Source organism: Lampetra fluviatilis, chromosome 41 (genome assembly GCF_964198595.1).
Source record: "Lampetra fluviatilis chromosome 41, kcLamFluv1.1, whole genome shotgun sequence".
NCBI classification, from domain to species: domain Eukaryota; kingdom Metazoa; phylum Chordata; class Hyperoartia; order Petromyzontiformes; family Petromyzontidae; genus Lampetra; species Lampetra fluviatilis.
In genome coordinates, this window is record NC_136315.1 from 5435159 (window position 1) to 5461834 (window position 26676).

The 26676-nt window shown below is 45.2% G+C and overlaps 1 protein-coding gene across 10 annotated transcripts in view; it reads right to left on the minus strand.

Moving 5' to 3' along the window:
* The window catches only part of LOC144946477 (PH and SEC7 domain-containing protein 2-like), a 173268-nt gene that overhangs the window by 68083 nt on the left and 78509 nt on the right, over positions 1–26676 (minus strand). For 7 of the 10 annotated variants that reach the window (XM_078875381.1, XM_078875386.1, XM_078875385.1 and 4 more), the window contains 2 exons: positions 10058–10291; positions 8527–8607 (listed from right to left, as the gene is read on the minus strand). In XM_078875381.1, the coding sequence (XP_078731507.1) occupies positions 8527–8607; positions 10058–10291 (315 nt within the window). Of the gene's footprint in view, positions 1–8526; positions 8608–10057; positions 10292–26100; positions 26444–26676 lie in introns of those variants that run through there. The other 3 variants (XM_078875383.1, XM_078875391.1, XM_078875389.1) reach the window with 2 other exon arrangements.

Sequence of the window (26676 nt, forward strand, 5' to 3'; positions counted from 1 at the left end):
GCACTCATAGGTTTTTTTTGTTTCATTTGTTGTTGTAACTTGCCGACCACCCACCCCTATTACTGGACATCTGTGATAAATAACTTCACAGTTCATCGGATTCCTCCAGGCTATATAAAGACGACGATTAAAATGTTCCCCTCCTTGTTCTGTCTCTTCCTGAATTAAAGCTTTCGTGACTGCAGGAATTCATATTATTGGGTCTTTCGGTAAAGTCATGTATATAGGTTCAAAGTAAATGACAAAAAATAAGAAAAAACTACGACGTTTCGATCGCAACACAAGCAATCGTCATCAGGAGACGACGAAGCTGCGGACGTGGCCATTGTATTGTGAAAGATTAACATGTCAATGTAAGATTGCAGAGCCACCGCCACATCGAGAACAGGAGGTTAAATGTCTCACGAACACAGCCACCATTGCTCGTTTTCCTCGATGTGGCGGTGGCTCTTCGAACTTACATTGACATGCTAATCTCTCACAATACAACGGCCACCTCCGCAGCTTCGTCGTCGTGGAGGTAGCTCTCCGATCTTACATTTACATGCAAATTTATCACCTTAACATCACTATCCCCGCCCACTTCGCTTATGACCCTTGGGCTACACCCATTTAAAACCTTTAAAACATCCTGCCTCAGAGGCTTTCCCGCTATTTTTTCTCCTGATGACGATTGCTTGTGTTGCGATCGAAACGTCGTAGTTTTTTTGGTAATTTTTATTATTTTCTTTGAACCTATCTATGTGACTTTACCGAAAGACCCAAGAATAACTGTCTCTTCTTGTTCTGCACTCTCTTCTTCACCTCGTTTTTCTGTCGTTCCCTACATCACGACTCGGGAACTAAGAGCGTTGTGCTTGTTTGGGCCATTTAACCTCGTATTGTGTACCCTGGCAGCATGCTTTTCCATCTTTATTGTTGTTGTTGATGCGGATGATAATATAAATACAAGATGAAAAGAATAGATTTCCTTGAGGCGCACGCAAATTATATGCTAATGGTTACACGACTGTAACGTTTAGAATAATGTGGTGAACGAGACTGTACGAATGATATGGGACAAACAAATAAAATTTGGAGGGCCTGCAAAGTGCAAATTCAATCAATCACTGGTGTGGCGGGCACATCATTGGAAATTCAATCAATCACTGGTGTGGCAGACACATCATTGGAAATTCAATCAATCACTGGTGTGGCGGACACATCATTGGAAATTCAATCAATCACTGGTGTGGCGGACACATCATTGGAAATTCAATCAATCACTGGTGTGGCAGGAACATCATTGAAAATTCAATCAATCACTGGTGTGGCGGGAACATCATTGGAAATTCAATCAATCACTGGTGTGGCGGACACATCATTGGAAATTCAATCAATCACTGGTGTGGCGGACACATCATTGGAAATTCAATCAATCACTGGTGTAGCGGGCACATCATTCCTAGTGATCATCCCCAGAAGGTGTGGCAGAAGAAATCACAACGAACTGACCTACCCAGTCGGCAAGGCGATGACGAGCAGCTACCTCCTCCGCGTGAGTGGCGAATTAAAGAGTCGCCTAATTGTGACTGCGTGAAGTGCAATCCACCACTCACGTCACTGATTGCTGCCCTGTGCATGCTTTTGCAGGAAGTGCAAATGGAATCCAATCTGGTGACCCCAGATGACTCGTACTTTGCTATTCAAACGCCAATAAGGAAGAATACGCGGCTCAAATATGTTTTAGTCAACTAAGTAGCCAAAAATAAATTCTCTATGATCTATCCACTGCTGAATGAAGGCTTCCCGCACCATCGTCATTCACAGCTCTGTGATGCCATGATTCATCTTACACCTGCACATGAGCTAATCTCATCAATCTTCCTCTCAGACAGTCCATCGCAAGTCTCGTCCACCAGCAATCGTCCCTCTCACTGACGACCCATCTAACCCAAGTCCAGTTACTTTCCTTGAATAGAAATTAGCAATTTTTTAAATTAACAGTTTTATCGAACCTAATTAGTTACATTTATAACAACATGAAACTTTAAACCATACGGGAGAGGCGCGATACACACAAAGAATGTATAATTCCAAAGCCAGTGACAAATAGTTTGGCAACCCTATAGAGAACTTTCCAGGTCACAGTGTGGCATCCTTGGCAGGAGCCCTTACACCCCACTGTGCCATCTGCTGGCTGAAGTTCAAAGTCAGGACCAACAGTCAAAAGTTCACTTTGCCGCTCTTCAAGGCCAAAGAAAGTGATCGGCGTTTTAGCGTGGTCAGGGACACATTGCTCCCGGCAGCCACCGTGCCTCTGACCCAGCATGTGGGAGGTTAAAAGATCGAACTCTCTCGGCTCCAGGGACCAAAGTCAAAGTCCCACTAGCGGCGTGAGCGATAAGGTTTTGTGTGGAATGCAACATCTAAATGTGGCCCCAACACTGCCAGCGTTCGCCGGTTGTCCGCCCGATCAGAAGCGGATCGGCATGTCTTACACAACGATAACAAAATGCACATTTTTATTCCAATGGTGCAATTGTCTGCGTGTCGTGAGATGAAGCATCGATTCGGAGCTCTTGCACCGCATGTTAAACAATGGCACGCGGTAGGATGTATTACTGACATGCTTGTAATATTATGACCAAGTACAAGTTCATAATGTTCAACTTCTGAAGAAGTCCACAGTAGAGCGTGGCGAAGGCTTGGGAAGAAATCTTCAGCACGCAGCCCAACCCAGACAATCGCGTTTATGCTGATAAGATTGCCACGAATGACCTTATTTATCCACGCACTAAATGCTTAGCCACAAACTCAGGAGGCACACTTTCCCACGTAGCCCAGCCACATGGAAATATGCAACTCATTGTGCAACCCAATTTTTATTATAATTCTCAGAGATGGAATGAAGCAAATTAAATATGAAAAATATATAAATTACCATGATGGCTTTTGTGCAATAAATGACGACTGGGTGGGGAGAAAATCAACCGCTACACTTGAGATCCAGTTTAATCATGAGTGGATTTGAACCCAGGATATCTCAGCTGCACTGGCTCAGTGTCTTTGATCCCAGCCGGCCACCTCTAGTTAAAAAAAAAATTCAATGTCGGGGTATTTTTTTCACCTCTAACTCTGTAGGTGCGAGCGCGTGACCTTGGCATGCGCAACGGAACAAAATGTAAACACGATGGGCACAGTGAAGCGTTAAGACCTGGTGCACAATATATTCCAGTGGCCTCGGGGATTAATGTTTGATCGCAGGATGTCAATGGTTCCGGCTCAGTACTCTGATCTCCGATCCACGCCGCCACCTCCTGAATCAGTGCTTGAAAAAAATAAAACCATGGTATGTAGGACGCGCAAAAATATAAAATGGCTCCGTTCAAATTCGTGGCAATGCTCTACTTAAGAACATATTTATAAACCGAGGAATCTGATGAGGCATGGAGCTCTTTTTCACACATGTCCAGTAGATTATTATGGGTCGCTGTACTATTTAGCGCAATGGACCTGCAAACTTGAGGTCGGTGCGATGTCATCTCCCGGCTTGGTAGTTTAAACAATGGCGTAAGTTTGTTAAATATCCCTCCTCCCCACATCCCGGCCTCTGTCCACGCAGCGGTGTAAACGGCTACACCACAGTTAGTCGATCGGCTGATGGCGTGTGGTGAGGTAAAGCGTGGGTACTACCACCTCTTTCAACAGGTTGGTCAATGTGGAAGCATAGGCCAAGTCTGTAAAAAAAAAGTCTGCCACAGAAGGCCTCTCTTAAGCTCCCTCTAGTGGATGCAGGCCTGTTCCCTCACCGACTATTACCGTGACTGTTCGAGTAGCATGTTGAGAATTTCTCTGATGTAGCATTTAAAATAAAATATTACACTAAACTTGCCACCTTTGTAGATTACTCATGCAGTTTCCTCTCAGTTTTCCAGCCATCCCATATCACAATAGGCGGTTTTCCTGTTCACCACTTAAAAGTCTTACTTTTCCATTAATCTCCGATAAGCGTCGTTTTTACATTTCTTTATAAGTAAATATATAAATGCATAATATATGTGTATTTTTATTAATATTTTAGATTCGCAACTTTCACGCAGATTACAGGCTGCACTGTCAATACAGCTGAACTAAGCTCAGGTGAAACTTATATCCCCAACCACCCATTGCTCCCACTGATAAGATAAAGCCAATTTGCACACCTTGTTCCCACGCACACACTGAGGGAACGATAAAATAGATTAAAGTTCATCAACGAGTTGACGGCCTCCCCGCTCGCAGTTGAGCGCGCTTCCATTGCGGGGTTTCAACTTTTAGTTTTTCCATTGGCTAGCACCGTTTGTCACAACCACTGTCAGCGCTGCAGCAATGCGTCGATTCGTCGGCTGACATCTATACCTGTAAACCACAGGGGTCAAGTGAATTTTAATTTTTGTTTACACACACACACATACGTGACGCCGTTACGGCACAAATATGCCACTCAAAGCACCACCATCATGCTAATGAATACTCAACACAACATTCAAAAATTCTAAACAATGAAAACAAATATATATTTGCATACTATCCACAGTTTAAAATAAGAAAAAGTTAAAGCATTCCCATTTCAACGGAGGAATAGCAAAACTGCACCAATTCTCTCCTGAAGCCCTCTCGTCATGGCTAGCAGTCCTGAACGTATTGCAATACGCAAAGAGTAAAATCAACTCCTATCGGATTGTTAATCTCATGATAGATGCATAGAATCCAGTGTACATGAGGTCTATATTCTTTGGGTCTTTCGATAAAGCCACATAGATAGAACAATAAAATCAATAAAATATAAATAAAGTGAATACAAATTTTTTAAAAATCACGACGTTTCGATCGCAACAGAAGCAATCGTTATCAGGAGAAAAAAGAGGGGGAAAGCTGCTGACGCAGGCTGTTTTAAAGGTTTGAAATTGGTGTAACCCAAGGGTCATAAACGAAATGGGCAGGGCTAGTGATGTTAAAGTGAGAGAGATTAGCATGTCAATGTAAGAGATTAGCATGTCAATGTAAACGGTGGCTGTGTTAGTGTGAACCTGTTAATGTAAAATCAGAGAGTCGAAAATAACTCCTAACATCGGAAGGTAGGATGGAAACATCATAGCCAGTTAGGACTTAAACTGGTTAATAACTTCCTTCCAATGATTGAAATTGTGTCTGTGTCTATATATCTGAATGGATTCATGAACGAATCTTTGTTGATAGCCAGTGGGTTTGCAAAGTTCCTTCGTCTTGGACAAATCAATTTCGTGCCAGCCCACCGCATTAAAACAATGATCAGCCATGGCTGAGGTATTGGTCCAACCGTGTTTCAGATCTGCCTTATGTTCACGAACACGGTCCGAGACATGTCGCTAAGTTTCCCCAATGTAACTACTGCCGCAGACACAACTTAGTTTGTAGACGCCGGGTTATTGCATGTCAGGGATCACATCCTTCACAGATGGGATCTGATCACGCATTTTATGTACTGTGTTAAATCAAACCTGGATCTTGTGTTTGCTCATGATTTTGGAAATATTTTTGGTGACCCCTGCTATGTATGGCAAGGTGATGGTTTTGACTGGGTTCTCAGATGGTTCTTTCCCAACGGTTGGGGTGATAGCTTTATGGATTGTGTAGTCAGAATATCCATTCATCTTGAGGGCTTGGTGTACGTGCTCCAGTTCACTGGCTAGGTGGTGATGGTCGGAAATACGAGCTCCACGGTGTAGAGTTTTGATGAGGGAATTCTTCTGGGATGGATGTTGGTGGGAATCAGGTTTTAGGTAGGCATCCGTATGGGTGGCTTTCCTGTAGACAGTGTCCCATTGAGCCATCTGGTCTCTTTTCCATTAAAATTGTTCTATCTACGTGACTTTATCGAAAGACGCAAAGAATATGAATTCCTACAGTCACGAAAGCTCTAAGTCAAGATTTACATGAGGTCTATTGTTGCATGTAAAAGCTTCACATAACCCCTGAAACCCACTAGAAAACATAAAACATATTTTGAGCGATTCAAATATTTCACCTAACAAATGCTGTGAGGAGAAATAACATCTAATGCTTAAGAATGTAAATTTTGACAAGTGTACAAATATTTAACATCTATAATCAAGAAATGTTTTTATTAAATTAAGACCTTGCAGCACTAACAGTTCATCAAATCACCAGCACATTGTTAGTACTGATTGCAATTTTGTCCAAATAGGTGCAAGTGTTTATTCGTAATTATATACAGCAGTAACTTTTCATATAATTTTTCACTTCCTTATTACGCTTGTTTACCCAGAAAATCATCAATAACGCCTCCTAACTTATTCATGAGGCCCCTGCAAAGTTTTCGCAGGAGGGTAGATGCTTGCCGAGAATAATTACGTCATGAGTTTGTCAATGTCCGCTGTGAAGCAGACCACGCGTATTTCTATGGTTTAATTTATTCTTCTTGTTGTACGGCTGCTGACGTAGATGCAGAGCAACGACTACAATTTCACATTCAGGTGGTCAAGCCCAGAGTAGTTTATCATCATCTCCGTGATGTCTCCTTCGTAATTGTGGATCGGGCATTGCGTCGTTATTCGTTGTACGGTGTCTGTTCTGGATGACCACAGTCGCTCACGACTGGAGAGTTTTTTTATTTTCCATTTGTCCATCAAGTATCCGCATCCGCCATGGTGTGAAAAGCGGGATGCGGTTTAGGGTGGACCATGGGCTTCGTGGAAGATCAAATCCAGGGATCTTCTGCGTTGGATATTTCACAAGGTGTTTGTTGGTGAGTTCTACTGAACTCCATTTAGCTCTCCAAGCTGCATTCAGCTCTCAAAGCTATCGTTAACATATCCGCAGTATTAACCAGGGCGGCCGCTTAATTCAAACCGCAAACCTCTGCAACGAGCGGCGGACGTGCCATCGCTGTGCTCGTGTGTCAACATCCACGTGCAATGACGCGTGGGAAAAAATTATCCGATTGCTAAATAAAACCGCGACTGGATTGCAATAGTTACAACCGATTTGCCGGTGTGCGAACGGTGCAATCGTTACGCATACCCGATTGGCCATTTGGTGGCATCGACTGAAGGCCATCTCTGTTCAATAGCTTTCTGGGAGGCTTGCGCAGACACGAGATCCTGGGAACAAGTCGACTGCCCTTTGTGCCAACGGCTGTTCGCTGTTGGTAAACTCAGCGTTGCGTAAACAAACGCATCAATTCGTCAATCAATCCCTCTATTTAAAAACAATGCAATGGCCAGTTGAAACTAAAAGTCTAATTGTAAAGGGAGAGCTGGGGTAATAACAGCAATGTAGTACAACGTGTGATAGAAGCTCGCACACTGTGGAAAGAAGCGACTTAATGATTATACCCCTTGGCGATTAGATTAATTGCCACGATTCAGGGTCGCGATTCAATTCAATAATCACTTAATTTCGAACATTGTGGGGAATGGCAGCGATTACTCGTGGCTGCACGGGTGACGTAAACCCATTACATACAACGTATATGTATGTACGTTGAACTTCTTTCACACCGTACGTAGTCAACCGTTCTAGTCGGAGAAACACATTAATTATTAACACATGCAATTCGACGCACACGCAACACGGGCTTAAGAATTTTGATGTCAAATCATGAACCGAGGCATAATTTGCACCGCTCGTACACATTCCATTACCTGCCACGGCTAACATCAGTGGTGAGCGATATCCAATCCAGTCCTGGGCCACCCTTCACCAACTTACGATGAGCAGCGTGGCCGAGAACGGTGAAACTACCCCCATGACCGAACACAGGTGTGAGGAGGCCTTCATCCAACAGTTTATTGGCAAAAGGTTGTAAATAAGTATTAGTAATTATTGTTTACTATGTTAAGAAGGAGCAAGTGCTTGTTAAATCCATATTGTCCAATAAACCACCAACCAAAGTAGTAAAAAAAGCTTTATAGGTCATCAGATTCCTTCAGTATAAATAAAGATTCTGCTTCTGTAAATTATTCAGTCACTGCCATCCGATCGCGGACATGCCTCGTTCTACGACTTGCGTGGATTTCCGTGGGTTGTGCCATACATCTCTCTCACCTCGTCACCTTGTGCCGTCAGTACGACCTCTGGTGACATCCAAGACCAGACCCCGCCATCCACACCTGTCTCTCGCTGCCTCTCGCAGCGGGATTAGCGCAAGGCCAATGGTGTTCTTGATGTCGTCCATCAACCTCCTCAGAGGTAGACCTCTGCCCCTGCTACCTTCTCCATTCCCAAGCAAGACCGATTCCTCAAGTCCAGAGGTCCTCATAACGTGTCCAAAGAACATCTCTCTCGCGTGGTTCCAAACATCAGTTCCTTAAAGAAGCTCCCGGCACGTGGAGCGAAACGTCGGACACCATGCCGGCCAACAAAGCCACGACCCGAAGAACACGTCAGAGAGCGATGCCTCGCAAGAGCAGAATGCCCGGCGTCTCCGGCGACCTCATGGGGTCCCTCATGGGGTCCACCCCTGGGATCCCCCCTAACCTCCACCCACCATGCTGCCCTCACCTGAGTGCGTGGTCCAGCGTCTTCCCGGAGAAGTCGAAGAAGCGTAGGTATTCCTCGGCCACCATCCGACTGAACTCATTGCTGTGGTTCGCGCGGACAGCAGAGGGAGGGCATCAGGGAGAGAACGACAAATCATATTAATACCAGATTTGAAGCTTTCGTGACTGCACGGATTCATATTCTTAGGTTTTTTCGGTAAAGTCACGTAGGTAAAACATTAAAATTAATAAAAGTAAAATAAAATAAAAATCACGACGTTTCGGAGGCAACACAAGCACGGGACTCTACCGAAAAAACCTAAGAACATTTTAATACCACGAATACTAATAATACATCATCACCGTTGGCCAAATCAATCTTAATGCATCAAATTTTGTAGACCTCACATGCTAAGTAGAATTCAGCCTTGTTAGTACTTTGATTGGAGACGTCCTGCGAATATCAGTTGCTGTAGAATTGGGCTGTGAAGCCGCCAAATAGCAGAATGGACATGGATGATTGAATCTTAACCGTGAGCAGCTTTGTGTGTTATCGCTTTGTGTGCGTGGGGTTTTATACGGGTACGTGGGATTCCTTTCATGAGGCTCAGTGAGGCTTTCTTGAGTAAATAAAGGACATTATCAGATGTTTTAATTGCTTACCTGTGTTGTCAATGGCAAATTATAAAATAAGCTTGCATAGTCTTGCTGCCACCTAGTTATTCCTCTGGTCATGTCTCCACCTCTGTGCAAGCTAAGGGGCTAAAGTACACAGACTGCTTTACCACCTGTCCATCCTGCCATGGCACCACTATTTTACAAGCGGCAGGGGCAAAATTACTTTGGGACGTTTTAGTCTGCTGGGTGGACAGAGGGCAGGGAGAATTTAAATTAAAAACTAGCCCAGTGGCTGCGCTGGGAGACGGAAACCACAACGTTTGCGTTTCTACGTAGGATTTAGTTTTAATAAACTATCAATTTGAAACTATCTTTATTTGACTAGGTATGGTCCACTGAGTTATACGGCTCTTATTCAGAAGCGACCTGACCACCAATGATAGCTCCACGAAGTGGCTTATAACGTGAAAACTGATAGCAGCCAAATACTCCAAACGCCTGTTTAAAAATGTAGAGGGAAAAAACCGGAGGACCGGAAGAAAAATGCACGCCACCACAGGGAGATAGACATGCAAAGTCCAAATAAACAGGCATCAGGGGTCGGTATCAAACCCACGAACTCCTGTATACCAGGCGAGGTAGTGAACATCTCGTGACCCTGGCGACCCATTCGCGGCTGCCAGGATTTTAACCCCCGGGATCTAGTGGTGCACCGACGCTTAGACGGCGCGGGGCAATCGGTGGGGATCAGGGAGGTCGGCTCGCAAGTCGCGTGGGCGTGACGATAAAGCAAATTAAGAAACGACGGGCCAGGTGAGCGTGAAGAAGACCCTGGCCCCGCTCGTCCGTCGCTTTCCAACCGAAAGGCGGACGGGGCAGGTAACAGAGCTAACGCTCGAGCAACCGGCGGCGGCGGTGCGACGGGCGGCACGTACTTCTTGCCGAGGTGGCGCGCCACGTCGGAGCGTCGGAAGCCGTCGAGGTAGAAAAGGCGTCGCGCCAGGCGGTGCGCGGCGTCCACGTCCGCTCGGCTTCCGTTGGTTATGAACGGCGGCGGCTCGGAGAAGACGCCCCGCGGTTGCCGCATTTCCATGCTGCCCTGACCGGGGACGCGTCCGTCCGCCTGCCACGCGTTTTCCCGCGATGCCTCGGGAAGCCTGGCATCACTGCTGATTCCGTCGTCGCGACAACAAAAACAATTGCAAGGTAATTTCAATCGCGCTATTTTGCACAGTCGTTGTCGACGGGCTGAGACCGTCAAATCACTACACCTTGTGAACTCCGTTTAACCCAATCTATGGACCATATCGTAAAACCACTGGAGTCTGCGCTTCTTCAACGGAGAAATTGCAAATCTACACGAACTCTCTCCTGAAGCCTTCTCATTGTGACCAGCAGACCGCGAGATTGGCATTTAGCTCCTGAATGCAACGCCATCATACACAAGAAGAAAAGAACACGGATAATATTTTAGTTACCGATGCTTAGAGCAGAGGTGGCCAACTGTGACTCGAATGAATGGAAGCAAGAGAAGAATAAAAATAATAAACAAAACTGAAAAGAAGAGGAGTGAAAAAGCACAAATAACCACAGAGGGTTTATTTTATTTTATTATCTGTATTCGCGTGTTTGTTATTCTTAATATCGTGGCAATGCTGGGTATCCATAGCGACGCAGCTGATGACAGGATACGTCTGTGAAAGCGGAATGGCATGGGGCACTCGCCCCTGGCAGACAGAGCCAGGAGCCAGACACAAATTATCGCCAGGCGTGCCATGAAGGATTCACACCCCCTACAGCAGGGGTCGGCAATATTTCAAGAGCCGCAATGCACGTGAATACGAGACGGTGGTTCGTAATAAATAACGTCACGAAGCGGCCCTTGAAGAGCCGGATGCGGCTTCAGAGCCGCATATTGCCAACCCCTGCCCGAGAGATTTGACGATATTCACGGCGCGTGGAAGTGCCACGAATGAGCGCCAGGTGGCGCTCACATTTGCCGACATTGGTGGAAATTCCACATTCTTACGGCGAGGGATAGCCTCTCAAGAGGATAGGCACTTGATTTGCCCCCAAAATGATACTCATTTTATCAGCAGCGGCGGAACCATAGGGTCGATTGACCCTCGAAAGGGATCCAATTTGACCGGTGCTGTGACGGAAGATTGCCTGGCAAATATTATTGAATCCATCTGTGCAGAATTATGTGTGTTACCCCCTCGTACGCATGGGATGTCTTCAGGTCCTCTGGTTCCCTCCCATGAGCCAAACGCTCGTGAAATAGAATTGCCGTCGCACTCACGAATGGAATTGCCAAACATGCGATTACAGGAACCCCTTGCGACAGAGCATTCTCGGCATTACAGAGCAGTTCTTAAACAAATGAAGAGCATCGTTTAACATTGCTGTACTCTTTTGATTTAAAGCTTTCGTGACTGCAGGGATTCATATTATTGGTTCTTTCGGTAAAGTCTCATAGAAGGGAAATAATAAAATAATAAACATATAAAAAACAATTAAAATTCTCACGGCGTTTCGAATGCAACACAAGCAATCATAATCAGGTGTGAAATCCACAGCAAGAAAATTTGAAAAAATATTACTGTGCTCGTATTCATCTCGGTGATTTCCAATCGTTCGGCAACCACTACAGAGCGACCCGACTTGATAATTAGAAAAAAAACACCGCCGTCTCAAAGTTGCTTGGGTAGGAATTAAACTGCAAACATCGCAGACATGACAGTCCGGGGCAGCCAGGATGTCAAGTAAAAATAAACACAAACATTGGGCAAGATCTGCATAGCTCACTTGCCGGTTCTGGCGCTGTCACAAAGATGAATGCTGCCGTGTGTGTATGCAAGCACTGAGAAAGTAGTGCCACGCATTGATAAACTGCTCGTGGTGCTGTATGCATTTTAAATACAAAAATACGTAGCAGATGGTAAATATAAGCACATACTTTGGAAGCAAGGTCAGGTGCGTTTATATCTGAAGTGTCCTTGAATAAGAAGACATATCAGAAGCTCCACTTTTCGACACTTGGGAATGACGTCACGGGACCTTTAATATCCACTGTGAAACAGATGGAACGTCTTAATACCGTTATTATACCCGCAGGATTAACCGTGGCAGCTGTGCTTATAACAGGAGTGCTTATATGCAGCTTCTACTCCACTATACTTGCACTGTCTTCATTATAAATAAACATTCAAAGGTCGATCCCGACAGTTTGTAAAGATAGGAAAACTCTGGAACAGTTTCAGCCTTCTAATGCTCATTAGCAGTCAGGCCTGTAAATCAAATTGAAAGCTGTAAAACAGATTCATAACATAACAATCTTTATTTACGTGGATTCACTTTACATGTTTGGTTATTTCCCAGAATGCTCTGCAGCAGTAGAGCATAATAATGTTTTTTTTATATATACGAAATGTCTGCGGGGCATTAAAAGATAATATATGCATCACTTATGCAATATATTATAATGTTCATCTATTGTCAAACCACTGCTGGATAAAGGCCTCCACAAACCAAATCATTCATAGGTGTTGCTTGACCATACTTCACCATTCTTTGCAATACAGGACAATATTTAAATTTATCTTTGTACTGAATACACGTAAAATCAACACTGTGTTTCTGCTTGTGAATTCAAAAGGAAAAAAACATAATATGCCCCAAAGGAACACAAATATATACGACCAACTCGAAATGATATGGAAAATATAACTCATGCTCACTTTGGTATTAAAACATCTTTTATCATAAACTATCACCAAAACAACAATTTTTTTTTTCATTACGTGTTAAATGATGAACGTACATTTCTTCCAGTGTTAATAAATCTCAACATTCGAAATGTTGGCATGGGAACGCGTTACAATGCAGCAATTGTCCGACACTAATTCACTTGAGTTAATTAACAAAGGTAGAATTAGATTTTTTTTTCTCTCGCAGGCATTCGCATTGACACACACGGAGGCCGTGGGGCCCCCTTGGGAAATTCCTACGTTGGTATTTTTCTCATCGAATTGAACGCATTAACCGTACTACGTTGTGTACTTCCCTCTTCTGCTCAACATAGCAACAGCCGGTCTTAAAAAAAAAAGTATTTTTTCATGATGATTCAATCGTATGGCAGCATATCAAGTTTCCATATTGCTGAATGTACGAGCAATTTGCACTGCTCTATAGGAGCGAAAAATTAAATCGGATGTTTTGCACCACAAATACAATTGTGCATTTGCAAAACATCTCCTTTAGCGCATGTAATATTTACATCCCATAGCTGGGGCGTCGTGTCCAGGCATGTCATTTCGATGGCACTAATAACTTCCAAACGAATCACTTTCGCCCGTCATTTCACAAATCCATCCAGCCTAGATTATCCACCTCCAGCGTCAGCTCCCCCAAGACTCCTTGTCCACCCCTCGGACCCCTTCGCTGTAAACAAACCCGAGCTGGGACCGTGTGCACGCAAGTGCCGTAGTTGCACATTGCCGCCGGCTTGACCAACGGTGTGGAAGAAATTACTGCCAAACATTTCTTGGTAAAGCAAACTGCGGAGAAAGCGAAACTGCAACTCACTGCTTGAGCTTCATTGGCATTTGATGTAGGACAGGCGTGTTTAGGATAATGGGCCAATTTGCGTGGGGAACTTGGCAATGTCTAATGCCACGTGTTTCAGGACCGTTGACAACTGGGTTCGGTGGCCCCACTGGCGTTGTAGGATCAAAAGGCACGGTGCCGATCAGTGTGCCCACACCTAAACTAAAAACGAAACGGTTTTTTTTATTATACCACGTAAGGCCCACTGAGATATATATAGCTCTTTTTTCAGAAGCGACTTGGCCACAAATGATAGCTCAACGAAGTGGCTTATCACGTGGAAATTTCGAAGAGCTAGATACTCTAAACGCACGTCGATTCTAAATGCGGAGGTAAGAACCGGAGGGTCCGGAGAAAAATCCATGTACACTTCAAATATACAGCAGCAGGCGTCAGGGTCGGGATCAAACACACGACCTCCTGTATACCAGGCGAGGGAGTTAACATCTCCCTAGTCACCGTGGTGCCCCTCAAGAGCCATGAGGCTCCATGAACTCGGCCACCCTAATTATGTCCCCTCCACTCTTTTCCCCACCCTCTCCCTAACCATCCATGGCCAGATGAGTATTAAACATGTTAGGAAATATCATGCAAACACATGATTCGTGAAACTCTTTTTTTCAATATACGTTCAGGAGCATTTACTTAGCAGTATGGTAGCGGGAGAGTAGTTGTCAAGGCAACATTAATTGGCATATTTGCAAATACAGTGATACCTCCGTTCACGAACGCTTCTGTTCACGAACAACTCGGTTCACGAACAGAAAAGTTCATAAAAATCTGCTCCGGTTCACGAACTCCGCTTCGGTTCACGAACAGAAAAGTTCATAAAAATCTGCTCCGGTTCACGAACTCCGCTTCGGTTCACGAACAGAAAAGTTCATAAAAATCTGCTCCGGTTCACGAACTCCGCTTCGGTTCACGAACAGAAAAGTTCATAAAAATCTGCTCCGGTTCACGAACTCCGCTTCGGTTCACGAACAGAAAAGTTCATAAAAATCTGCTTCGGTTCACGAACAGGAGCCGCGGCCATTTTAATGCTAATTCCAGGCTGTCACGTGGTCGTGACTTCTTCCTGTAGGAAGATCGTGGAGAGAAGAAGAGACGCAGAAAGAAGTACTGTGAGTACTGTGAAGACACTTTCAGTGACTTTTTGCTTTTTGGTGTGCTTTTTAGCACATACAGTACTGTACTACTGTACTGTACTGTACAATACTGTACTTACTGTATTGTACAGTTCACCCGTTTGAGTGCTTACTGAAGTCATCTCAAGCAAGGTTAGTGTTCTCTCTTTATACATTACTATACTGTACAGTACTAATGTGTATTGTAATTTGTTTCATATTTTTGTGCTTCAAAAACCCAAAAAAAAGGTCAGAACAGATTAACCGGATTTACATTGAACCCGATGGGAAAATGTGCCTCGGTTCACGACCAATTCGGTTCGCGACCAGAGTCAGTTCACGAATTAAGTTCGTGAACCGAGGTATCACTGTAAGTGCTCTTAGATTTCAAGTTGTAGTGTCCGTTACAGATGTTGAATGTGAAACAGTGTTTGTGACAAGTTCAGCTCGGTTAAACCAATACAAGCTAAAGTATATTAGCTTAACATGTAGGCTTTTGCCGACCAATATTATCCTGACGATGCTAGTTGTAATTACTGGCAAAATGTCATAACCGAATTGCAAATGTTGTGAGTTTACTCTCCAACGCACCGGTGTGCTGTAACTCGTAACGAAGTGGCATGTTTTGTTTTCGTGACAAACCTTACTAATCAGCTGCGTCGGGTTGTGGCAAGTTTAACTACACATATTTACGCGATCTAACCCAAAAAACCCTATTACGCATGAAGTATATTATTTAGTAATTTCATGGCTTATTTGTAAAATAAAGCAATGGAAAAAAAGACATGGTCCTCAATTTTAATTCAAATGACCACACATCCCGTTTCACTTGTTACGTTCGGAATCATCGGCATCACCAACGCGAGGCATGAGGCTAATGTTGCATTTCCACATTTCTGGAACCCATTCTATCTTGTAATAACACCGTTGGTGTTTCCATAGGCATGAGTTCGGGGTCTGTGATACAGACTTGAGTGGTTTCCGAGTGTAATAAGCATGAAATAGTGTGCGAGACAGTGCAAAAAAAACTTAGAAATACAGAAAATACGAAACCGAGAGAGAGAAAAAAACTCTTAACACCAACAGCGTTACTTAAGATTAAACAAATCAAATGTAATAGCGATTTCATCTCTGGGAAATCAAGCTTCATAACACACACAGCACATATATAATAATTAATGATACTGGCCAAATATCTCAAAGCAGGACCCTGCTGAAATTGAGTTTTGAGACTTTGCAAATATTATTATTCATTATGATATTTCTTCAGCAGTATACCCATTTGTTCATTTATCAACGGAATTTACTCTGCCAGATAATAAACCACAAAAAATGATTGTATCTCTCTTACGACGTGTCACCCACTACTGAGAAAAAACACACGTGTTTAATACTCTAATACATTCGTTCAAATGTTTGCAAATTCATTGAAAGTTAATTTCAAATGTGGAATTTGGGAAATGAAATTGGCACAAAATGACCAATGCCCATGAACAGCTACATACGATCTTGCATCTCGACCGCACCGCTGGCACCGGTGCCTTGTGTCTTGATACAATAATGTTGGGGGGTGGGTAGGCACAACATGACAGCATGAAAGAAGTACGATACTGACAAGAGGCATGGAGATTGGCAGACAAAGACACGGCGAGGGAACATGAAGACGGTAAGAAAACGGAGCACACACAGTGCCCGCTCCGAGAACTCTCCCTGCATCGCGTTCTGTGACTCGAAAGGGAATGGCTAATTGTTGTGATTTACCCTTTCCCTCGGTACCGATAACATTGTTTAATGTCATTTTTTTCCTTCCGATTCCATTACGCTTACGTGCACCAGTAAATGGAGACACTACTCATTAGGGGGTGCCACGTATGTCATCGGAACGGAGCCGTAAGAACAAAAAAATGACATTAAATAATGTTTTCAGTACCGAGGCTCCCACAATGCCATGCGGGAAGGCGCTTGGCAGTTTGGCGCCAGCTATCATACAGTGCGGTCGTGTCGCTACAGTTCTCTGCGGTGAGTACAATTTCTTTAAAAATAATAGCGCTACTACGCCTCTCTAAATAAAATGAATGCTGAACCGCTTGGGCATTCTGAGATTCAGCGGGGGACAGGACACCCACCCTGCAACTTGCAGATGTCTCGAAACGGGAAAGGGTTAATAAAGCGAACGGCGGGCTGCGGAATGGACAGGGAGAAACAGAGAGATGGTGCTGCGCACGATTTTAGGGGGCAGTGATTGGGCTCATAATTGTAAGCGAGAGACACCTTCACAGATTTAATGATATGCTTCATCACCAATGCACTGATAATTCCCTATCCATCAGCAATTGGCAGTTGAACCCGCCTAAGGAACTTTTGCTAGACCGATGGCTTGCAATCTCAGTTTTATTCACACACATCTATCACCGAGTCTCAACGTGCTAAGGAACTACAAATCTTGACATTAATGACAATACGATGCTGGGACAGCCTTTAATTTAAAGTTTCAGCTGCAGCAAGTCTGAAATGTCTTCACAGTCGCAATAGCCTAAAGCGGGCACAGGATGTGACTGCATTGGCCATGGTGTACGAGCACAATAAAAAAATATACTGATCACATTCATCATAAACGCGTCCATGTAACAGAATATTACATCAGGTAATAAGCTGACGTTTTGGGTAACGGTGAGATGTAATGATGGATCGATTCATCGTTTATTAATATCGATTCTAAAGGTCACGGGAAGGTGCACGAGAGGACACCCATTGTGGAGATGGAACGACGGAATCGGCTCCTGTGCCGGCGCTATGTGGATTGTTACGTCGCATAATATAATCGCGATAACTGGCAAATGCTTTAGGAAGCCCTTATCCAGCAGTGTATTGATTAATGACTGATGTAGATAATGGTAATTAATGCGGTGTGAATGACGAATGTGGAGTATATATTTTTGCTCTCCGATGTTGTTTACTGGATATATGTAACAAAAAGAGCTTCATTGCTCATCGGATTTTTTCCAGGATAAAGAAAGATTATTATTCTGATTGTTTGGCACGATGTCTGCCCTACCATTCATTCCACACGCCTGAGTTTTTGAAAGAGCTCTCAGCACGTAGAGCAAACCACCGAACTATCGTAGCCGATCAACGCGATCGATGCAACCAGAAAGATCACAACAACCACGCATATTTTTTCGCACGTTTGATAAATAACTGGCCAAAACATGTTGTCGTGTTTGTTTCCATTCCCAGACACACAGCCGAGGCGTACCCATGAATCTCGAAGTTAATGCGAGACCCTCACTGTGCATTCCATGGCCGCGGAGGGTAACGTTTCCAGCGTTGGAGTGAACAAGTGAACAATCCCGGCCCTGTGCTCACAGTTCTAATCCTCGCTGCCAAGAATGAGCAGTCCAAGAAAGCTATTATTCGTACTCCAGAGTAAATGATGTCGTCGTTTAAAAAAAAGTTAAGTAAATCATTGACAAACGCACAGACAGAACATTGTGAGAAAAAATGCGCCGCTTTTGCGTATTCAGCGAAAGAAAACGATTGTTAAGAATAAATTCATATTAAGTGGGGGTTTTGACTCCCACCCCCACCACCCCTTTGAGAAAATAATCAAGAGGACGGAAGACAAAACACAAAACCGCACGAGTAACTTAAGCCAATTTATTTTCCTGCAGGACTTGCACCCAGAAGCCGACTAACGATAAGGCTGCAAAAAAAACCCTGAATGTCCTCTGTTCTGCTTGCCGTCTTGCGTTACAAGCCCGGGCTTGCTCAGTGAGTGCAACCCAATTCACCGAATATATATATTTTTTCTTAGCGTGTTATTTCGAACCCACCAGACAATCTGGAATTTTCCAATTGACCGCGTCTGATGACCTGGAGTGCAGCGGCGTGAACGGACGGGCAAGTTGCTCACAAGTAACGCAACGAGCAGCATAGAAGATGAAGTGAAGCACTTGTTACTAGCCGTGGATGGATCGACGTAGACATTTGATTTTAAAGTGGAAGAACCTCCCCCTCCTCCCTATGAGCTGTGAAGCTCCTTCTCATAGATGTCTATTCACACACCAACCCAATCCAAGCTGGGAGACAGGCACTGGCGGAAGATTAAGAGAGGAAGGTACGCATGTGGATAAATTAAACAATCAAAGAAGAAACTAAATATACAGGGTGCTTCAAAAAAATGTTAACACTTACATGGGACTATCGTTTTTAATGGAAAAATAACGGATAATACACTGCAACGTGATAACAATGCATGTTAATAGCTTTAAAAAGTCAAAGAGTCTCCACTTATTCGCCATCATTGTCAACACGTGCCTGGAATCTTCTCCAGGTGGTCTCCAGAGCCAGGAGGCACATTTCCTGTGGTATTGTTGCAAATTCTCAGAAGTGTTAAAAACATTTTGAAGCACCCTGTATAACATAATTGTGTTAATCATCATTATTTAAAACTATACAAAGGAAGGATATATCACACTTAGAATTTCAGAGTTTGCCTGCCTGCCTACCTTCTTGACTACATAACCATCCACTAACCCAACGTATTTGCTCACCTACTACCAACATACTTGCCTGTTTGCCGAGTAAACCATCTGTTTACTTACCTACCTACCAACCCCCATCATATCACAGTTGCAACTCACAGTGGCAAAATGTGTCTGTAGTTGACTTCAAGCGTGAATTCAAGAGCTTTTCCTGATGGCGAATTCACCGACTTTGAGAGAGGACACAAGGGGATTCCACAACGCGGCTGCCGGACCGTGACGCACTTTTTGTTTCCTGTATTTAAAGCGAAGGTCAGGCCGGGGGGGGAGCATTCTTAAAATCCGCCGTGCGTGGGGAGCGGTGGTGTAGCGTGCTATAAACCAGGCGACCCGAATTCGGCTCCCGCTCACGGCCAACACCGGTGATGATTATCTGAACTGGTCCTGGGCCTCCCCTAGGTCGACTCACCCTCAAATGAGCAGCTGGTGCAGTGTGCAAATGTTTTACTATACTAATTGGCTGTGTCAGGTGGTGGCGGGTTTAACGACACATTTATATATTTACGCGATCTAACCCAAAAAAACCTTTATTATAGGGAGACAAAGGCGGCCGGACATGGTGTTGGCCACCCACCCCCTCGTGTGCCGTGCTGGCCTTCATAGGTGATCGCTAACAGCACTTGCCCAAACAGTCTGTTAAGGTTATACGGGGGATCTCTGTCTTTGTGTGACACAGATCTGCCTAACCTTTTTTGACAGCGGGCCACAAGTTCAGGGGATGCGTCTTATTTTCCGGAGCATCCTACAGTCTGTAAAAATATGGTAACTGCTAGAAAGTCAACTTAATAAAAAAAAAACATATCACGGGGCTGCGTGTATACATTACTGTGTGCGTGAACATCAACAGGCCGCAGCGCCCAGCTCCTGTGTAAATGGAAAATTAAGGACAAGGCGCGGTGTGACTGTGGCCATGCAACTCAACTTTGGACCATGTAGTAAACCCATAGCGACACACCGAGACCCATAGAGATACATTAAAAACAAGCCACAGTGTGGCTGCGGCCATGTATTCCAAACTTTGGACCATGTAGTAAACCCAGAGACACACCGAGACCACTGTAATCTGTGCTCCTTCAATTGATGAAGAGAAAAAAAACACACTCTCCTGAAAGCCCTCTCATCATGCCTAGCAGATCTCGACATTGGAATTCAGCTCCTGAACATAATGCCAAATGCAAGAGAGGGACTGTGTGCGTTGAAACATTTGAAAACCAATTACAAAAATAAAATGTCAAAGACGGTTACGCTTTTTTTTATGAAGACTTTATACTCGGGGAAGAAACTGGCCAGCGTGTGCGTGAATTGTGGTCAAATAAACCTTGCGACCCACACGGTGCGGGAAGGAGGTTCCCCATGCAGCAGTGCGTTAGAAACGCACTGCGCTCAAGTGAGGCTTTACCAAGCAAAAGCAAACGGAATACATTACAGCCCGAATTATACGAAGCTTCACTCGGCACACCGTACAGCCCAAGTGTTTGACGTTTGATACTTTACTTGGCACGAGTTACGGTGCTTTTTGTGGCAATACGAGAATAAACTACAGAAAATAATGGGAAGGAAACCACTGTGACACCAAGAATAATTAAGGGAAGGGTCCCAGCAGTCAGGAAGCTAACATAAAATAATAAATATGAAAAAAAACACAATTCACAATACACCAGAACCCAAGGGCAAATGCATTGCAACTCCTCCTACCCCATGTATGCGATTTCACCGTCAGGCCTACAGCCTTTGATAAACGTATGATCAGATACGTTATGAATAATTGTTGCCAACGAATTTTCACAAACGATCCATTAATTCATCGCCATGAATACTCCCATGGTATGCTAAAAAAATAAACCTGTTTACTGCCGCTTACAAATGTATCACGCAAATAGACTGTTTGGTAAAAGTACCGTTAAGCGAGCACCTATGAAGACTGGCACGGCACACTAGGGGGTGGGTGTGGTTTAGCACCACACCCGACCACCTTTGTTTCACCAGCGCTACGTTTGCACACGGCACTAAGGTCCTCAATTAAAGCTATGTCGACCTACGGGGAAGCCCAGGATCATTTCAGATCTTACTCAGCAATGATATATTAGCCACTGCCGGGAATTCAACCAGGTCACCAGTTTCGTAGCCAAGTGCGCTAAACCACTAGACTATCGTTGCCACACGCACATATGTCCACCCACATGTCGGTTTGGTATAATACATGCAGCAATTGATGCGTGTGAAAACAAATTTAGGTCAAGCAGAATTGTGTTTAACACGTCGAAGGTTTGGGGTACAGCAAGCAGTTCCGATTCATAATCTGAAATTTACTCCACTTCATGAAAGGCATCATTGGGAGGCATAGTAGGTTGAACAAGTGCAGACATTTCCACCTCTTTTTCACTGGAACATTCGAGCAGAGCCAAAGCAGAGGCCTCACGCTCTGGCCGATTTTCCACTGGCCATTTGCCGTGCTGAGCCAGAACTAAGCGGCGCTACACCGTCAATGCTCCGTTTCGAATCGTTCGATGCGTGCGACGTCAGTGGCACGGTTCGGCTTCCGCGGTGGAAAAAAAACGAACCTGGGGCCTTCTGAACCGTGCCGAGCTGGCTTGGCACACAGCTTTGGTACCGCTCGGTTATACAGCTACAAAAAGAGTGTCAAAAGCACGCAGCTGTTGTGCATATGATTAAGTGCATTGGTCACATTTGAGGTCCCATTCGCTCAAAGTTATTTAATTTGGATGGTGATATAACACAAGAGGGATCACAGTGAATTTCATAAGGAAATTCTGAAGGTTTGTTGTTGCATGATGCACAAAGACTGCATGATTTTGATTTGAAGCTTTCGTGACTGCAGGAATCCATACTCTCTTTGGTTCTTTCGGTAAAGTCACGTAGAAAAAAAAACGTCGTGATTTATTATCATTTTTCTACGTGACTTTACCGAAAGAACCAAAGAGTAATGACTGCATGCTTCCTACATAATTTTGTGCCTTGCTTTGAACGTGGGGTTTTCGAGCCTGCACTATTATTCTGTTGTGATGGGGTACTCTCATCATTTACTGAATGGAATTATGTTCCCAGCTCAATTTCAATGCCCTATCGCAACCGTGGGGAAATGCGAGACCGATGACAAAGATGATGATGAGCGCAATTCTCCCTTGCTGCAGTTCAAACGTCTGACCTGTTGCATACAAACGCTCACGTGTCCAAACATGTTCCAACAAGCATGTGGATGTGCTCATTGAACAAATCGTCCACACCCGTGCATCACGGACACGCTCTCTCGAGTAAGGTGACGCCTTCTCTCGGTCCGCCCTGCGTGGCCGCAATGACGCCCACCCTCGAGCGCACTAAATTGCAACGTCGCCAACACCTGGTGTCAAACAATGTTATTTGGAGGAACACAAAAGTGGCTCAACAATGGGAAAATCAGCTCCTGCAAGCTGCCTGCCCCGCCCTTCACCCACAGCTGCCAATCTGGCACCTTCCTCATCCATGTAAGCCCACAAATCCCACCCCTCCCCTCTCACACTGGCGCGTGCTCGGCACCAGCAATTCCACGTGAACTCCCGTGCACCAGATTCCACACACATACCCCACCACTGCTAATCTGGCACTTTCACAACCCATTATTCGTTTCATTTGTCAGCGGCCAAAGAAAAAAGCCGATTAGTGACTGTAGCGCCCCCCACCACTTCACTTCACCGTAACTTTGACTTGGGCAATCAATCTCTCAATCCCACCGCGATTAAACCCGCTGCACGCCGGGAGCCTCTGAAAGAGGCCGAGCTACAGTGCACAGCGGGGATTGCCTTTCTAATTGCCTGCTGTGGTTTGGGGGGGGGGGTCTTTTTTTTAAGACGTTGTGATGAAAAAGAGATTCCCTGCCACTATAATCAAAGCTGGGGTGAAGCCGAGTACACCTCGTACCCCGTGATCAACTGCGATTCAGAGGGCATGCCAAGAAGACCTCGGCACACTCTTCTGATGGAATGTATGCCAAGTTCCTACCACTGCTGGTGAGAGAGCTTGACAGCTCAAGAATAGTCTTCCTGGGCCATTCCAGCACGGCTTGCTTGGATTTTGTCCCAAACATTTCGCGATGCACGCGGGTTCCATGGGATGGGGCCCTGCTGCCACGTCTCCCTCGCTCGCTCCTTCCCCCATCTACCGCCCGTAGACAGATGTAGTAAGGGCGGTCCAGATGTCTTGTGACCCGCATTTAATTCTCCAAAACGTTATATTTGGTTAAGCAAGGTTTATTTAAAACAAGAAATTAATATGCAAAGGAAAACTATTTTAGGGGTCAATTAATTGGGGGAGGGGTCACTACATTTGGATCACCCTGTACTTTAAATAGCAATTATGCATCAATCTATCAACTAATGGCACTTAAAGCAGCTTAGGTTACGTTAGGTCACCGTAAGCTCATATCTATTAGTAATGTCAAATAATATTCGGAACAAATAGAACACGACACTGAAGTTGACTCAAGCGTGGGACCGCCACTGATCAGCGCCATCTCTCCTCCCGTGCTAACCCCACGAAGACACTACAACTTAATTTATTTCCGAGAGCGGTGTGTGCGGATGTGAACGTGTTCAGCTCGCTAACGAAACCGAGCACGCAGACCCTGGGATACCGAGCCGGCCCGGCCCTGGTAAAGGCTTGCTGTGAGATGATGCACCGAGAGCCACCGGTCCCGATTCGCTCCCCATTGCTCTATGTGAAGGTACCACAAAGGGCCCAAAACAACGCATTGGTAATAACGTTCACAAGCACCAAAACACCACTTGTGAGCGTTATTAGCAGTAACTTTTGGGCGCTAATTTAAGTTCAGTCCTAGAAGACACCCTCTAGTGACTTCAACCTATGATTAATTGTAACCCAGCATAACGTTTTATGCTATTAGCGAAGTTTTTTTTTTAACCGGGTGAGAACTCGATGAACCAGGAAAGTCTCAATCGGTAATAATCACCGGCGAGAGTGACCTCGTTAGCAAAAGTATGCCAGTGTTGTCCTAGCATCGTGGCAACTGAAACGGTGCAAGTTTCTTAAAATCGCTCCCGATTCTTCCCACCCAGTGGTACAAACGGCTTTACCACAGTCGGTCGATCGGCAGATCACGGACGTATATGTTGAGCTTCTTTTGCACCGTACGTAGCCAACCATGCTAATTTGAGGCGAGACGGAAGGGCAACAAAACACGTGTGGTGTGGTAGAGTGTGGCAACTTCCGCCTCTACAAAACGTCTAGGCCAGCGGAAAATAGTCGGCCTCATATCCGAGAGAGGTTCTCTTGAACTCTCGCTGGTGGAGGTTTCTTCCGCCAGCCGTGGCACAGACGAGCAATTTCAGACCTGCACCTTTACCTTTTACTGTAACTAATCATCACATTATGCATTGAATGTTGATTCTTAAACAGCGCCAAATTGGTGCGTTTTGTGCTGCCATTTGTCAAAAAATATACGAGGGATTGCCCCATATGCGATTCCCGAGTCGAACGTCAGCAGCGACAAATCATCCGTTGCGATGCATCATTAGAAAACGTTGTGCGCGAGGCATTGCCAACAATAGCAAATCGCTCAACGTGCGGCCCTTAAAATGTGAACCCCTGCATACAAAAAAACTAGTCTCTTATTATACACTTTAAACGATTAATCGATTTGCAAGCCCCATGTAAAGAATAGTGCCAGCTTAAATAAACTCCTTATTATTAATCACTGAACTGTATTGCTGCTATTCACTGCACGCTAGGAATGTCAACACAATAGTACTCAAGTGTGCGTTAGGCTTGAGTACTTATAAAGCCCGTTGTGAAAGTGCTGTTGGATGAAGGCTTCCCCGATGCCACATTAGTCACTGTGGGTTTATTGACCATACTTCAACACAACTGTCAGTGTGGGCTGTGAACGGAGGGCGGTGAGGTCCGAGGACTTGTTCAAATATCACTTCACCAACGATTTTACCTCTAGCCCAAAAATGAATGCGCTAAACCCACCCCGCTCCTCTCTCGAGTAGTTGTATACCAGCTTATTATCCCCGAGTGAAATTAATTAGGCGCAAGCCCTTCATTACAATAATTGTATTCGTATATATTATCGTTATGCTTATTTACCCAGGAAAATCTCAATGGGTGTTGAGAGTCGTTTGCAGGAGGATCCCACCAAGTTATCTCAACTGAGTAATATGCAGGTAATTTATTTGCATTGGCATGTTTGGCCAATACCAGTAACATTGTACTTGTCTTTTAGCTATGGGAGGAAATCTGAGAAGCCGGAGGAAACCCACAGAGAGGTGGGACAGAGGAGGAATCGAAGCCAAGGCCCTCTTGTTGTGCGGCACGACTGTAAACGTCGCGCCACCCGGCCGCCCAATATCATCACGTAACTCAAGTCAGCTGACCATCACAAGCACCCCCACAGTCCTGTGGTGCAGAGCGCACCCCAAAACATTTCATTTTCGCGGTTCACGTTACCCCTACTTTGTGCTCCAACAAAAATAAATTACAATCAAACAAGCGGCAACACGAAACAAATTACCAGGGCGCTTAATTTACACCTCTGATCACAGCAACACGGTGCGCGACGGCGACGCGAGCGCATTGGTCCGGTGGAAAAAAAATCAATCCACGAGCAGAGGCAGCGCTAGGCCCAGCAGAAAGTTAAAAGCCCGACGCTGTCAGTGGCCTGAGTAGCGGCGCGCAAATCGCACTTACAGACTAAAGAGGCGGCCGCGCTCCGTGGGCTCCGCTATCGGCAGAGCCCCGCATTCATTTAGGCAGGGGCCAGCACCGCACCACGACAGCATGTAGGCCACCATGTCCGCCGCTGCCACTGCTGCTGAGCTCGCGCCGTCTTCTTCCCTCTGGGAGGTGTGGGCACGCAAGACCGGGCAACGGGGCACATGCCAGCAACCGAGCGTGCGTTTTTTTTTATCCGCCCGCGGCTGCTCGTCGGTCGGTCAGTCAGCGAGACAGCCGGCCGGCCAGCCGGCGGAGCAGCTGACTGAGGCCAGCAACGCTCTCACTGTCAGTAACTCTACCGCCCGTTACCACCGCCCCACGGCCTCCACCACACAACCGCTGAGCAACCGCGAGCTCTCTAGACTCTCGTAGACCCCACCCAGGCTGCGTGAAGTGCAGCCTTTCACCCGGACGCACACGAATGACTCAGCCAGAATATTTTCCCTGCTGGCAACACTCTGCCAAAGAATGCCAGCTAGCGACAGCGGGCTGTGGCGTGGCATGGCATGTGTGGCCTGCATTACGTGTGGCACGTGCGTATTTTTAAAT